The 15563-nt window shown below is 42.4% G+C and overlaps 1 protein-coding gene across 2 annotated transcripts in view; it reads right to left on the bottom strand.

The window, feature by feature from the left end:
- Positions 1-11629, bottom strand: part of PDLIM5 (PDZ and LIM domain 5) — a 187639-nt gene extending 176010 nt beyond the window's left edge. For both annotated transcript variants that reach the window (XM_077815040.1, XM_077815041.1), the window contains exons 1-2: positions 11549-11629; positions 7369-7501 (exon numbers count right to left, since the gene is read on the bottom strand). In XM_077815040.1, coding sequence (XP_077671166.1) covers positions 7369-7464 — 96 coding nt within the window. In that variant the 5' untranslated portion in view covers positions 7465-7501; positions 11549-11629. The remainder of the gene's footprint in view (positions 1-7368; positions 7502-11548) is intronic.
- Between the last annotated feature and the right edge of the window lie 3934 nt (positions 11630-15563).

Below are 15563 nucleotides of genomic sequence, written 5' to 3'. Positions count from 1 at the left end.
CCTGCGTCTAATGACTTCACAGGACATCTATAAAAGCAAAAGACATGGCTTCCAAATATTTTATATACATTGTTTTACACAGTGGTAGTAGGACACTCAAATGCAAGCTACCATACAATGAAATGTGTTTCAGAATAGCGTTCTCGGGGGAGGAAGGTAAGGTGTCTCCCAACTCACTGGCCAATCAACCCAGGTCTCCAATGCCAGAAGCTGCCAGTAAGAGCCCTTTCCCAGGTTCATAACTCAACATCTTGCAGGATAGTGCACATAGTTACCAGCACTACTCTTGATGTATTTGCCAGGAGGACTCAAAAGTTATTCTCCTGTTTCTCTCAGGGTTTACTCGTATGAGTGAAATTCCACTTTATTTGCTTTGATTGCCCCACATCCCAATCATGGTTTGTTTGTTTTTAAACCAGACAGAATACATGTGGCCTAAAATAAATAAATCAAACAGACTCAACCCAGTGGGAACTGACAATCCCAAGACCCAAGCGTCAGCTCAGTCAACATTTAAAGTGTCTTGCTGCTTCATTCCCTTCTTTTACAATTATTTTCACAGATGTTAGCATTATTTTTTTTAAAATAGATAGTTTCCAAGAAATCCTAATGCCACACCTTGGAATACAAGTGGCACAACCTATGCAGATCCTGAGTCAAAGTTACATTAACAATACAAAAGGTGGAGAGAGGAGTTTGTTTTTAAAGAGCAAAGATGCTGCAGAAACACAAGCTTTGTGCAGAAAAAAAAATTACAGGCATCCAATCATAGATACAGCTTACAGGATAAGGTTATGTCTTTATAGATGTCAACAGAGGGAAAAAAAGCCCAAGATTAAAGGGGAGGCATGAATTTCCTAACAAAGACCCTCTGACACTGACTCTACAGGCATGGGGGAATGGGTTCTTTGCTCCATTCATAAAATATAGGCATTATTATTTATATACTAGTAGCACTTACAGGCCCCAACAAGGCTGTATAAGACCAAGCACAATGTAGCTCAAACACAGAGTTTCTACTCTGAACATCTTACAACGTAAATATGCACAACAGACAGAGGGAAGTATTATTACCATCATTTTACAGATGGATGACTCGATTATTCTCAGTCTCTCAGTTCTCCCAGCCTCTCACAGGAAGTTGAAGGCACGGCTGGGAATTGAACCCAAACCTCCCAAGTCTCTCGTTAACTGCAGCACCATTAAAAACCAGGATTCTTGGGTACATCTTTAGAGCCCATGTTAATATCATCATATGCTATCTAGGTATATACTGTGCTGATCATCTCTTTGGTATCTTTATTCTGATTTAGCAACATCATGAACGTTGTGTCATAAGTAGAGATGGGTGTTTTTGTTTTTTTTGAATGGGCAGGATGGGGGAGGAACGGGGGGGGGGGGGGAGCAAGGGGGCGGGGAAGAGAGAGAGACACTGACTTCTTTCATACACTTTGCCAGAATCAGGCAATTCAGGCACTGCGAGAAGCTGGGAAGCTGCCAGCCGGAAGATTTACACAGAACCTATCAGTGTAAGTAAAACGTATAAAGAAGATTGTTCTTCAAAAACAGTGTTACCTACAAGCTGAGGAGAATCAAGCCAGACAGAAACATTTCTCTTGAAAGAACCCCCTTGACCAGTATTTTGTAACAATTAATTTTATATTTTTCCCATAAAGGGGCTGCTTTATCAAGTAACTTTAAAATTGGCTTAAATATTAAAAAGCTATAAAATCCTTTTCTAACTTTGCTTAATGTTGTTCTATAGCAACACTAAACAAGAAAAGCCTGAAAAATCCTGTCACCTTCGAAAGCTTACAGTCCCTATTTTGGCACATTACAAACATATCACGCTTAAATTTAGCATAGGTGGTTGAAGCTCTCTCAGGTTACCATAACACAATGAATGCAACATTGACACCAAACACTGCTGTTCATTACATCCTGCAGGGGACAGCAATTTTGACAACTCTGACGTTACAGTTGTATTTACCGAGTTTTATCCTGGTTTTGTTAGTCAAGTATAGAGCTCTAACGAACGATCAGAAGTTTCACGCAAATAAATTAATGCAACATCTAAAGAAGTCAGAATATAGAAGAGTTGCCATTTCTACAGAAATATTAATTAATGAATATTAATATTAACCACATTGCACAAATGCAGCATATTGTGTTTTCTTTGTTATAAATATTGCTTATACACGTTTACCTTGTTAAGTATGTTATGCATGATGTGGACGATGTTCGAGTTAGTGCTACTGTAGAAACCTTACCTAACCTCTTTAGATTCAACTGCACATCCTTAAAATTGCATCAATTTCTTATTTTTCTTTTAAATTCTAAATGCAGGTGGTGGTGAGAGAAACCTGTCCTTAAGTCCACAACCAAAAGGAATGATCCAGCTGGCAAAGGCTAAATGGTATCTATCAATGTCATTCCCAAGCTGTCCACTCAATCAGTCAACCAGACTGCCTGAGAGCATGGCCTTAATACGCATCAGTGATGGCTAATTTGTCCTGCAGATACTTTACTACTGGTGATTAGTAAAATAAATTAAAAATAACCAGCTTGATCGTCATAGTCCAAGAGGAGTTTGCTAGGCTGGTACTTATAAAAAGATATTTTTCTTAAGTAGAGGAAATTTTATATAAAAATAATTGAGACAGTAAGTATGACTGCAAAAGTAGCATTGTAGATTTTGATGTTATCAAGCATAAACACAGCCAAAGCACTGGGCCATATCATCCAGTATCCTGAATCTGGCAGCAGCCAGTTCTTTACGTTTCAGAAAATAGTACACACTAACATGTACACCGCTGTAAATTGATTCAGAGGCAAAACAGTTTATAAGCTTGAAACAGATTTCATTATGGCTATATAGTCAGTCTGCCTAACTACCAACGTTGTTGATGAACATGAAGTCAGGTACTCTTTTTTATTTTAAATACAGCAAAAGTAGGAGTCTTTGTTTCCTATGGCAGTAGCTTCCAGATACCTTGCATCTAATGTTATTTGCTCTAACTTTACTGCTCTTAAGTTGTAACATGTGTCTTGTTTTTGGATTATACAACAAGGTAAAAGGCAATTTACATTCTCCTAATCTTCTCAGTTTTGTTCACTTTATTTTGATCTGTTTGTTTATTTTGCCAAATGGAACTAGTTAGGTTATACCGAGATGTGTCCAATCTTTGAAGATCCCCAATCAAGTAATCTCCATTTTCATTTATTTCAAGCCAAATAGTTTTTGCATTCTCTCCATATGAAAGTACTGCCATAGCATTTGTGTGACTCACTGTTAAACTCTCTTTTTTATCTATCAGCCCAGTCTCCTGCTGCCAATGAGGCCCACAAGAAGCGGGATCAGGCCCATATATCAGTCTTTATTAGGGGTTGCAGCCACAACACAGAACAACAAATCAGAGCACCTGTACTTTTCTTCTTCCGCATACCAGGTTTGATCCTTAACTTCAGTATTTGGAGCAGCCCCATCAGATTAAAGTTAAACACGTGCTTAAGTGCATTGCTGGATGGGAGCCAGAGTGTGCAACATCTTGAAGCATCAAAGCGGTAGTTCAACCTTCTCACTTTGAAAGTATCCCAAAGCTCACATCCTGCAAACGTGTGTCTCCTCCAAAACCCTCAAAACTTCCTATACTCCACCCAAATTTCTCTGCCAACTACTCCCTGGATCTTTTCCACCCATCCCTGTATTTTTGCGTGGTTGTGTGTCACCCTTTAGATTCAGAGCAGACTCTTGATTAACATTGTATATATAAACTCTTTTTTGAATAGTAACATTTCGGTATTACTTTAACAATGTCACTCAGTCATGGCAAGCACTACAAATGCTTTATGGGATTCGAATTTCAATACACAGTGTACAAGTGTATCATGTCAAATAGGTCACAAACATTTGCACTCAAACTAAAAAAAACCCTAAATTCACACTTGCCACTGCAAAAATGTCAATGGAAGAACTCAGTAGTCTACTATTATTTTTCTAGTAATAGCACCACTGATTAATTCCATTAAAATAGCAATATGAATGAACTTCAAGAAAAACTTTCTTGAGACAGTCATGGGAGATGCAAGTTTGTTAAATTAAAGCCTTTTACTGAAGAATTTGACAGGTTATTTCAATACTGTCAGGAGACCAACTTACTATTTGTCAACTACAGAGAATATTGTTGTGTTAAGTATTGTTTAAACTTAATGCAAGGAGTTAAAACAAAGCTACAGCAAGAGATTAGTTGTCAACACAATCACCAAGATTCACCATCACAGCCCAGAATGAATTCCAGGCATGACTGCACAAAACCCAAGAAGGTCATGAGAGACAGCAGGACCTTTGTAAGGGAACAAAAATAACTCCGCTGCTTGGTTACCTTTTTTATTAAATCAGTATGTTCAAAACTCTTTAATTAGCAGGCTAACTACAGAGGAAAGGCATTTATGCTTCACTAGGAAGAGAAGGATGGCGTGTTGTACATGCTGTGCTAGTGTATAAGGGACACACGACAGAACTCTTCAAATCATCAGATAGTTTTGGTATGCAAATCATCCTCCTCAGTACATTTTAATTCCAGACCAAACACACACACACACACAGAGTCCCACTTACAGTGAAAAGAAAAAACCCAGAAAGGGCGGAGCTCAGGTAGAAGTGCCAGATTTTACTTATTTTTTTTAATTTTGGCTCAGAGAGATTATTATGGCCCCAATCCTGTAACATGAGCTACTCAGATGGAGTCTTAGGCCAGCTGGCACGGGATCAGAAGACTGGGGATTTCAGATTCAATTGTTTAGACCAATTTGCGTATTTCTTTAGCTCATCCCAGTACAACAGCACGTGTATGTATGTACCACATGGATTAAGCAACGCTAGTCAAGCATAAGTGTAGTACATAATCTTAAAATATCGTTCCCTCTCTCTGCAAAGCGCCTGGTTTAAACCAACCCACTCATACTAGAGCTGCACTCTGGTTCTCAAACACACCAGGAACAGAAGTAGTATTTTCTATCATTTACCATGGTTTGATAGGTTTTGGGATGTGTACCAAATAAGAGGTCCTGACTGAAAAATGTCTAGCACCTATGTTTCAACAGCTTTACAATCACTCCTCGCCACGTGAGCAGTTCGTATCTGCAACTCAAAAGGTTAAATCTCTAGGTGCAACCAGCTGCACCCATGGTTTAATCACAAGCATAGTTCTTGCCCACGTAAACTGATAGCCATCGAATTAGAAGCCCAACTGAGACCTAGTTTGAAAAAATCCAAAGCCTCAAGTGACAACAAGTTTGATCCATTCAAAAGCAAGCCAACCATGCTGAAGGATCTTGGGGCACATGAATATAACCCAGACTTTAAGAAATGTGGTGGTTCTTTGAAAAGTGACTGTAAAAACAACCTTCCGAGATTCCATGTTTATTCTGTATCAGTAACTCAAAATCATTTATTGAGATTCTCCTGTCAGTCATGCAAACCTCTGCCTAGGTTTAAAAAAGTATGCAGTACACACTCTGGTTCAGGCATCAACTATCGTAAGTTTGTTATTTATTTGAGGTCATTTCTCTAGCACTCCATTCGGTATTATTTAAATAAAATAGGCCACAGGACCAAAATGTCACCTTTATCTCAACAGTGTAACCCACAGCTGAATAAGGTTACCTAAGTCTAAATGAACCAGCAGTATTTGGACCTGCAATTGAAAAAGCGAAGTTTGATGATGCAACAGAAACCAAATCCCTCTCACAGGGCGTACAGACACTGCACTCAACAGGTGTAAGAAGTAACTTATCTGTGTCACTGAAGTAAATAGGGTGGTGTAGGGAAAGTGTTGGGGGAGTGAGGGTGAGAGAATCTGTTAAATAAGATCCCATTTTTACATAAATACTTTTATAGAAGAATTGCCCTTCAAAAAAATTGGCTGACACGGAGGAAACACATATTAGAGAAGTAAAATGAACTCTTCTCTAACTAGGATTCCTAATATTCTGAAAGCCTCAATATTGCAAAGTTGGTATAAATATGTTATACACGCCAAATAGAACAGTTTCAGACATTTGAGGAAGGTTTTGAAACTCAGCCTAGATCCAAAGAAAAATATCCATTAAACACTATTTGAGGGTCGTGAACTCTAGCGAGACACTACATTGCTATTTGTACAAAGATTTTCTCTCTTTTGACTGAGCTCTTCAAATCCTTTGAATAATAGCAGTTAAGATCAATACACTACACAACACCCATGAGAAACTGGCATGTTCATTCAGGCACATTTTAATGAAACACCGTTCACAACTAAGGCACCCAAGTTCCCTCTAAGCTGCGCGGTCACTCAGAAGGCTACCAAGGTAGGGAGAGGCGCCTCTCCCCCAGCCCCAGAGTTGCTCTGGTGAGGTGCGTCTCCCCCAGGCTGCTGCAGCGAGAGAGGGCTGGAGGGTGTCCTCTCTCCCTGGCCCCAGTCCCACCCCCAGGGCAGCCTGCACCACAAACCCCTCATCCCCCCTACACCCGATTCCTCTGTCCCATCCCGGAGCCCCCTCCTGCACCACAAGCCCCTCATCACTGGCCCCACCCCAGAGCCTGCACCCCCAGCTCGCACCACCACCCCTGCACCCTATCCTTCTGCCCCAGCCCTGAGCCCCTTCCCACACTCTGAACCCTTCGGCCCCAGCCCCACCAAACATCACCTCCATATTGGTGCACATAACAAAATTCATTCTGCACATGGATGTAAAAAGTTAGAGGGAATATTGTACTGCACATAGTTTAACTACCTTTTTTTTTTTAATTGTAAATAGGAGGATTTTGCAAGAATAGATACTTAAAGACCATAAACTCAGTTAATATATGGTGGATACACAGAGGCAACATGAGCTATTTTCTCATTAAAGATCCATGCCCCCTCCCGCTTGAGAGAGATGTGTCCACTTCTGCCCTCCATCACCGGGGGGGAGGGTTAAGCATCCTGCTGCTCAAAAGCTAACTTTAGCGCAAGACACAATCGAACTTATGTCAGCAACTTTCCACCTCGGCTTCTTACACACACATCTACGGAAGCAAGGATGAAAGGAAATACTTCTATCTGATGCTTATAAAAAAAAGCAAAACACTGTTACAAACATTTGTTCTCCCCAAGGAAACACGGTGGCAGGCCTCAAACGTTCAAGAAAATTAATTTTCCCAACAGGTTTAAAAGAAAATAGCCGTTCCATCATCCTAAGGGACAAGGTGACACCAGCTGTACAAGTGAGCGGCCCTCACATTCAGCAAGATGATCATATTGCAGAAACACGCATCTTTGCAGGTTTCAGGTACCACATGACGGAGCAGACATTTTTGTAAAGTCTATAAAGGCAAATATGGCTCACCCTAGAGATGGTCAAAGGCATGTTGAAGTCTTTTCCACCTTGAAGCCTAAAACCCCAAGGAGCAGGGCCGACCAAAGACACACTGTAGTTGCTCATGGTGTTGGATGCTGAAGGTCTAATTCCAGGTAAGTGTCTGTGGAAGAGAGGATTAAATTTTTAATGTAAATCTTAACAGGATATATACTCAGTGAAATGGAAATGCACACCGTTAACTTTTTAAAGGGGCCCTGTCCGTTTAAATATATGTTACAAACAATGTTTTTCTGTTCTGTAACACCTTATATGAGTAAAAGTGAATGGACTTGAAAAAGTCTAGTTTGCCACCATTTGTGCTTTTTGGCCTGTCAGCTAAGAAAAAAAAATAATTTAGTTTTACTTTCTGATTCTTAGCACTGCAATATTTCGTTTTCACACACTGCATGCAATAATTTTTTAACAATTGTTTTCTTCAGAAAAAAACGTGGAAATATTTCCTCTAGGCTTTTGTTTGGAAGTTATTTAAGCTGCTTTTTACAAAATGCAAGCATTGGACCAAATTTAAATGGACAGTGGTCCTAAAAATTTCTTAAGTACATACAAACTTTAATAGTTCATGTAAGAGATGTTGGCACATTAATTTCCCACAAAATCTATTTCCTGTGGTATTATGTATTTAGTCACAGGTACACAGGTATGTTTACGACATAAAATCTCATTCCCAAGGAGTGTACATATTTTGGTAACACATTCAAATATCAAAAACTACAAATTTTAAATGTCCAAGTTACTCAGAGGGAAAGATGTTTTTTCTTCTTGGCATTTTTACCTACAGTTTAACGTACATCCAACATCCAATTCCAATTCCCTATTAGGCACATAAAAGGCGTTACAGAAGAAATCAAAAAGAAATGCAAAAATGTATCACCAGAGACAGTTGTGTACCAAACAGCAAGGCAACTTCTTTAAACTAAGAAAAAGCATTTTAAGAGAATCCCAAGACGATTTCCCCTCCTCCCCAAACAAGGATGAAGGATTACCTTTAAAAAGCACGCTGTGCACTTAATTTTGTTGCTCAGTGTCAACGATAACAGCTTCAGCTGCACCACATATAGGCAATATTACAATGATGTCTTAGGTAGTTGCTGCCTTCTATTTTTATATATTTGAAGTGGGGAGGGAGAGAGAGTGCACACACTAAGGGGTGGATTACTGTAAGACTACACCAAATCACTGTAAGATTCCATAGTTACTTAATACAAGAGATTTAAGGTGGAACTTCAGTCAAGTAGAAGAAAGCGTGTTTCAAATATTATCAAGTACGGCAAGAATGATTTCTCACTATACTTACACTACAGGTGACTTATTTTTGAAGCAACAGATTTAGGGATACTGTACGACTAAAGCAATTTCATTTCTATGGGGAAACTACTACCTGGGAAATTCTACAAAAATCTCTCACCAGAAGTTTAACAATGCACTAAAATAATTTCTTGAGGAAAAATAATGTAATTATATAGATTTCCAGATACACCTCATCAAAAAAGACTCAAGCTGTACAGCCTTGTTTCCCTAATAAGGGCCAAACTGTAATAGTCTTATTCACACCAGTAGGTCCATTTAACGAAATAAAAAGAGTATTCAGGTAAGGCAGGCTAACAAGATAACCTTTAGGAACTACAGTATTACTCCAAGCCAACAACAGAGATTGTTTCAGAACTGAAGCAGTTCCTGAACTACTTACACCCTCATGCCAGAAGCCACGAAAGGACCATTGCTCCCACTGAATTCTATGAGGGCAGAATCTGGCTCACTTACATTTCCATCTCCTGTGCCCCCCTCCGCATACACACATCTGACCAAACACAGGCCCAGAAGGCCAATGTCTCCCTAGTTCAAGGTTCCTTCCTTCCCTCCCTCCCCCTCACTCACCCACATGAAAGGGAATGTCCACAGAGTTTGAGATATGATCCTTATAGGACCTACGCACTAGTTCAAGCAAGAATTATTCTATGTACTAAACACTGAATCCCATATAAATATGCACTTTAGTTTACTAAAGATTATACTACCATATAAACATGTTTTGTTCTCCTTAAAGTAATCGCACTAAAATTATAAGCGATCACAAATTAATGACTGTGGGAAAAGGAACCTTATCTAAGCTGCTGGGACACACCAAGACCAGATTGATCAGTAAATTGACAAGATTTTTTTTCCTAACTCGGAGCAAAAGTTAAGCGTGTGAATAATTTTTCTTGTATGCGTAAGAAAAAAAAAAAAGATACTGTAATTTTTTTTTTTTTTTTTGGTAACTAACTGCAAAGGAAGGCATTTGGCATGCTAAGGTATAATGTGCTCTTCCCTCCGCCCCCCCCAGCCCCAGCCCCAGCTTTGAGCTTGCAGTAAAACATCTGTATCTTATAAACTAGAGAACTTATTGGGATGTGGGGAAAGAAAACTAAAGAAACACCCTAAGAAGACAGATTTACTGATCTGTTTATGTCACCGTTAAAGATACTGTATCTGGTATGAAGGAGAGGTATCACCACGTGAATCGACAGAGCCCTGCAAATCCACGGATGCCCGCTTTGTATTCGTGGATGCAAATATCAGCAGACATGTTTGCAGATAAGCAGATGGGTGCGGATCCAAATTTTATATCTAGAGCCCAAATCCACGGCCCATGTTTGCATATCGGATATGGATATACATTTTGTGTCCGCGCAGGGGTCTATGAATTGACTTTGTCTCAAAGAAAACATTGTGCAATGAACTAGCTAAAGGCTAAATTGTGAAACTCTCACTCATGTTGATGAGCGTTCAGTGAGCCTTTTGTCTAAGTGCTCAACAATGCATTTCCCCATCTAATCATAAATAAGTATATATACCATCGCCCTCTGTTGGACAGAATCAGAATTGCTCAACCGTAGGTCATACCTCCAACAGTGCTAATAGATAACATTACCGAGATGATATTTCTGCTAAAGTGGTCAGGGCCTATGATTCTGGGGAAATCTGGTGTTCTGCTGCAGTGAAGACTCCAGTGTTCCCAGTGTGCAGAAAAGTGACAAAGGTGACATCTGAGACATATTTGTTTCAGTATGAAACCATCAAAGTCAGTTTGGTTTTATATGTGCAGTCCCAAGTCATCCATAGAACGCAGAAAAGGCAGCATTAAACACCACATCATTAAAAAAAAAAAAAAAAAAAGTATGCCTTGGCATACAAGTGAAACTGCTGGCTTTACTATTCGTGTAGCTATCTGATTACAAAAGTCCCCACAGGCAGGAGGAAATGCATGGCCATGATGATCAAACAATTACACGCCCTAAACCTGCCCAACCCAGCTCAGCTATGAATTTTCCTTTTCAAATCCTTTTTCTCCCTCTTGACCATTTTTGGTACTACTTTGTGCAGCAGTTGCATCTAAACACCAAAACAGAGACTCTGGGGCGGGCACACGCCGGCGCGGGCACACGCACCGAGCGACACACACAGGCTTGCAGCGCTGGGACCTACAAAACCAGATTGACTCTGGCGTCCATTCTCTTTGGTTCTCTGAGTCGAGTTCTCGAAAGAAAAAACAAATCGGGAACACGGTAAATATTATTAAGAGCGCGCTGTGTGATGTTTCCCTTAAAACAAACGCCGCGGTACAGAGGGCAAAAAGGGCTTTCAATGGCCGGGGGGTGGGGGTGGCAAACCCATCGAAGTCAGTCGCGAAGCCAATAGCAATTCTGATCAACTCAACGGGACCCTCGTTTCGACACCGCCGCTTTCCCCTCCCGCGTGACTCTCCTCTCCCCACTTCCCCGGGGGCGTTTCTGACCTGCCCAGCCTCCTGGAGGCTCCAGAGGGCAAGCCACCGCAGCCCACCCCACCCCGCGCTGCGCCAAGCGCCTTCTCCCGCCGGGCACGGGGGGTGCTGCTCTCCGCCCCCGAGCTCGGGAGCCCGGCGCTGCCCCGAGCACCCCCTACCCCATGCACTGAGCCCCGGGAGGAGGCACGCCGCAGCATAGAGCTGCCCCCCGCCGCCCCCCGGCTCCTCTCGCAGGTGCCCCTCCCTGCCGCCCAGCTAGTTCTCAGCACCTGAGCGACCAGCCCCCTCGGCCGGGAGACGGGGCTCAGCGGAAAATGCCTCGCAGCGCCCGGCCGGGCGGGCGGCCCCTTTCCCGGGCCGCCGCGCTCGGCACCTGCTCACCTGGGAGGCTGCAGCCGCCGCGCGGAGCGGGACGCCCAGGCGAGAGCCACGGAGCTCGCAGCTCGTGTGGGAGGCTGGGGCTGCGTCCCGCGGGGCTCGTTCTCACTTCCGCCTCGCTCTGCTCCTCCCCCGCGGCCCAGGAGGGATGGGGAAGTTCTCCGCGCTCCAGCCGAGAGAGAAGGAAGCCCTGGCAGCCTGCACCGGGGGGGCACCCGGGGGGAGGGTTAAAGGCCGGGACAGCTGACCCAAAAGATTGCACATGCACAAACAAAGGCCCAGGCCTCCAAGAAAGGGCAGCCAGCGCCTAATTAAGGAGGCGCAGGGGATGCAGAGTCGTTGTTAACAGCCCAGTGCACGTTTCCCTGCATGACACCTCTCCGCCACAGAGATCCTGGACACCTGCCAGGACCTTGAAGGATTAAATAGCAGAGTTCCCCTTAGGATACAATTATTTAAATGAGATACAATAACTACCCTGGAGAAAGAGCCCATGGTAATAAGACCAGGAACAGAATCAATATCCACATCTGTACTGCAGTAGCAGCTGTAACACTTAGGCTGGAATGCTCAGGCATGCGACTTAAGTTGTGCTGGGCACAGCAGGGTAAAGGCGCACAAGTGAGCGGGCCAGGTGTGCCCCATCCTCTCCCAATACTGGAACAGGCTATGGGGGCAGTTCTGCCCGCAGCCAAAGATCACCAGAAATTGTTCCAGCCCTGCTTCCCTGCCCCGTCATGCCCTCAACCCTAGAGCTAGGACCACAGCTAGTTCCAGACACCCACCCTGAAATTCTTCTATGCCAGGCAGAACAAAGGGCTAAGATCTAGTCCAATGAGTGTGCGTTGACTAGTAAGAAAAATTAATACAGTTCTTTTCATCTTCAAAGCACTGTACACAAGCTAATTAACACAATATTTCTGATTAAGAATTAGCCTCTCTATTTTACAGCAGGAGAAACTGAGTCAGACAAGTTACGTGATTAAGTCTAGGATGCAAGAGAAGTTATTGATAAAGTCACAGTAAAAGAACTGGAAAAGTTCTGGTTGTCAGACCCATGTTTCAAGCCCTGGACAGATGCCTCTGGAGGATGGGTGTGTGTCCACAGACCATCAGTTCTTGTATTCACAGATGTGTAATAATTTCCCCCCTATTTGAATGTAAACTTTGTACCTTACATCCTCCACTATAGTTAGCAGTGACACTGGAGCTAAAGTCCCCTCGCTGTAAGAGAGTATGTATGGTCCATGGGGGCTATCAGCTTTAGAACTCACTGCCTATCCTGGTCTGAAACAGGACAGAACTGCTTTTTTTCCCAGAGCATATTGCATTGCTCAACCATCTACCAAACTTTCAGGGAAGGAAAAGTCTCAGAAAGGCTAGGATTTTAGGGTGGGGGCTCAGGGACTAAGTTAATCTCTAGTTATTTCCTAGCATGGAGGTGAGGAGAAGCTGTTGGGAGGGTTTTAATATTTTTTGTTTTGTTTTTATTTGCTTTGATTTTTTTTAAAGGCAAAAGCACCTAGAGCCTGGGGTAGGCACTTTTAAAATGTATTTGTTAAAAATGAAGAGAATTATAGTGAAAAATGACTTGCAAAAGAAAAGATTTATCCAATTAAACAGCTACACTAAATAATATCAATTCGAGTTAACTTAGCCCTGATGCTGCAAGGTGACCTGCATTCAAATGGAGCCCTGTTAACTTTAATGGGGCTCGGCTTGGACACAGAGTAGCTTGCAAGATTGAAACCTTGGTCTCCCACTCCCCACCTTCAGCGCTTTTTACTTTGGCATGCAAGGGTCCCAGCACTTAATTCCATTAGCTCCAGTAAAGCCACTTGTGCGTAAGAGCTGTGGCACAGAGCTTTAAGTGTGCTCTGTGTCTTGTTTAACTTGACTATTGATAATCTTGATTTTTTTCCTCTACTGAAACTGTTTTTAATACATAAAGATATGTATTTTTTTGGTAATAGTTCCTCTCATTCCCTCCCCCCCAAGCATCTCTACTCAAGCTAAAAAGAAAAATCAGCCTTGCAGGCCGAGACAAGCTCCATCACATGATTGTCAGTTCAGGGAGGTAAAAGTTCCCCCTAACAATTATTTTTCATTCTGTCACAAGATTTTTAGGTCAATTTCATGCTGTTTTATTTATAAGCTTGAAAGGAGCTTGGCACTACGCCTCCTGCAAATGTCACTCATTACAGCCCCAGGCACACGAGGTCCCATCCAGCTCTGAAATATATCAAAATAGTGCAAAGCCTGAGGGTCCTGTTTGACTTTGCACTTAGCCTACAATAGCATGTAGCCTCATTAATGAGAAATACCCTTGTCCATTTGCAGTTTACTTGGAAACTTCAGCCTTTCCTCCCTGAGGAGAATATTGCCCCAACAATCCATGCATTCATCACTTCCACCTGGAATTATTAGAAGAGCATAGCTTGGGCCTGCAGGGCAAAGTTGCAGGAGGCTGTTGCTGTTACACAATGAGAGTCTGCCTCCTCAGAGGTGCTGCTAGAATCACATGATCCTTGTCCAGAGAGGCGTTTGTCCAAGCTGTTCTTAACCTCTTGTCATGGGGATGCCGCAACCTCTCACAGAAGCCTAGTCTAAAGCTTAACTACCCTCGTTTGATAGTTTTTCCTAATATCTAACAGATCTCTGTTGCTGCAGATTTCTCTTACAACTCGGCCCAGCTTGGTGTCATTTGTACATTTTATAAGTATACTCTCCACCCCATTATCCAAGTCATTAATGAAAATATTTAATAGTACCAGACCAAGGACTGGACCCTGTGGAACCCCACTCCATAAACAGGGAGTATAACAGCAAACCATTGGTTTATGGAGTAGGTCTTTCAACCAGTTGCGCACCTACCTCATTAGTAATTTCATTTAGACCATATTTCCCTAGTTTGCTTATAAGAATGTCATGTGAGTGTCAAAAAGCCTTACTAAAAATCGAGATATAGCACATCTGCTTCCCTCCAACCACTAGGCCAGCAACCCTCTCACTGAAGGAAATTAGAGTGGTTGGATATGAAGTGTTCTTGACAAATCCATGCTGGCTATTCCTTATAACTCTCTTATTCTCCAGCTGCTTACAAATGGATTTTTTAATCATTTGTTGCAGTACCTTTCCAGGTATCAATGTTATAGACCAGCTGTCCAAATTCCCTGGGCTCTCTGGTACCCTTTTTAAGCTTATTTTTGCTCTTCTCTGATCTTTTAGGACCCCACCTGTCCTCTCAAAGCTAATTGCCAACAGTTCCAAGATTACTTAACTACCCAAGAAGAAAAGGAGTACTTGTGGCACCTTAGAGACTGGTTAGTCTCTAAGGTGCCACAAGTACTCCTTTTCTTCTTGCGAATACAGACTAACACGGCTGTTACTCTGAAACCTGTCATTAACTACCCAAGGATGAATTTCATCAGGCCCTGCTGCCTTGAATAATCTAACTTTTTAAGACATTTGTTAACCTGTTCTCCCTATTTTGACATGCATTCCTTCCCCCTTTTTATTATCATAAATTGTAATGAGTAGCTGGTCACCAATGCCATTGACCTTTACCTGGGAAGTACTTAGACATCAGAATGATGGTGCAATAGAACAAAGGTTCTAAACTTTTTTCTTTGAGCCCCATCACCCTCCCCACCCCCCAACATGCTACTCAAAACTCCACAGCCCACCTGTGCCACAAGGTCTGGTTTTCTGCATATAAAAGCCAGGGCAGGCATTAAGGGGTAGTAAACAGGGCAATTGCCCAGGGCCACTAACCACAGGGGGCAATGAGAAGCTAAGTTTCTCAGGCATCTGCTTCAGCTCCAGGTGGCAGGACTCAGGTTTTCAGCCCCATTTGGTGGGGCTTAGTCTTTCTGCCTGGAGCCCCAGAGAGTCTACCAGTAGTCCTGTTTGATAGCCCCCCACAGGTTCTTAGACCCCTGGTTGAGAAATGCAATAGAAAACCCTGACAGAATATTAGCTCTGGTTGTGAAATGATCAAGTAGCATACATACAGACA

This window comes from Eretmochelys imbricata, chromosome 4, assembly GCF_965152235.1.
Source record: "Eretmochelys imbricata isolate rEreImb1 chromosome 4, rEreImb1.hap1, whole genome shotgun sequence".
Lineage (NCBI taxonomy): Eukaryota > Metazoa > Chordata > Testudines > Cheloniidae > Eretmochelys > Eretmochelys imbricata.
Note: the sequence above shows the minus strand (reverse complement) of the source record. Positions and strands in the feature narration are given on the sequence as shown.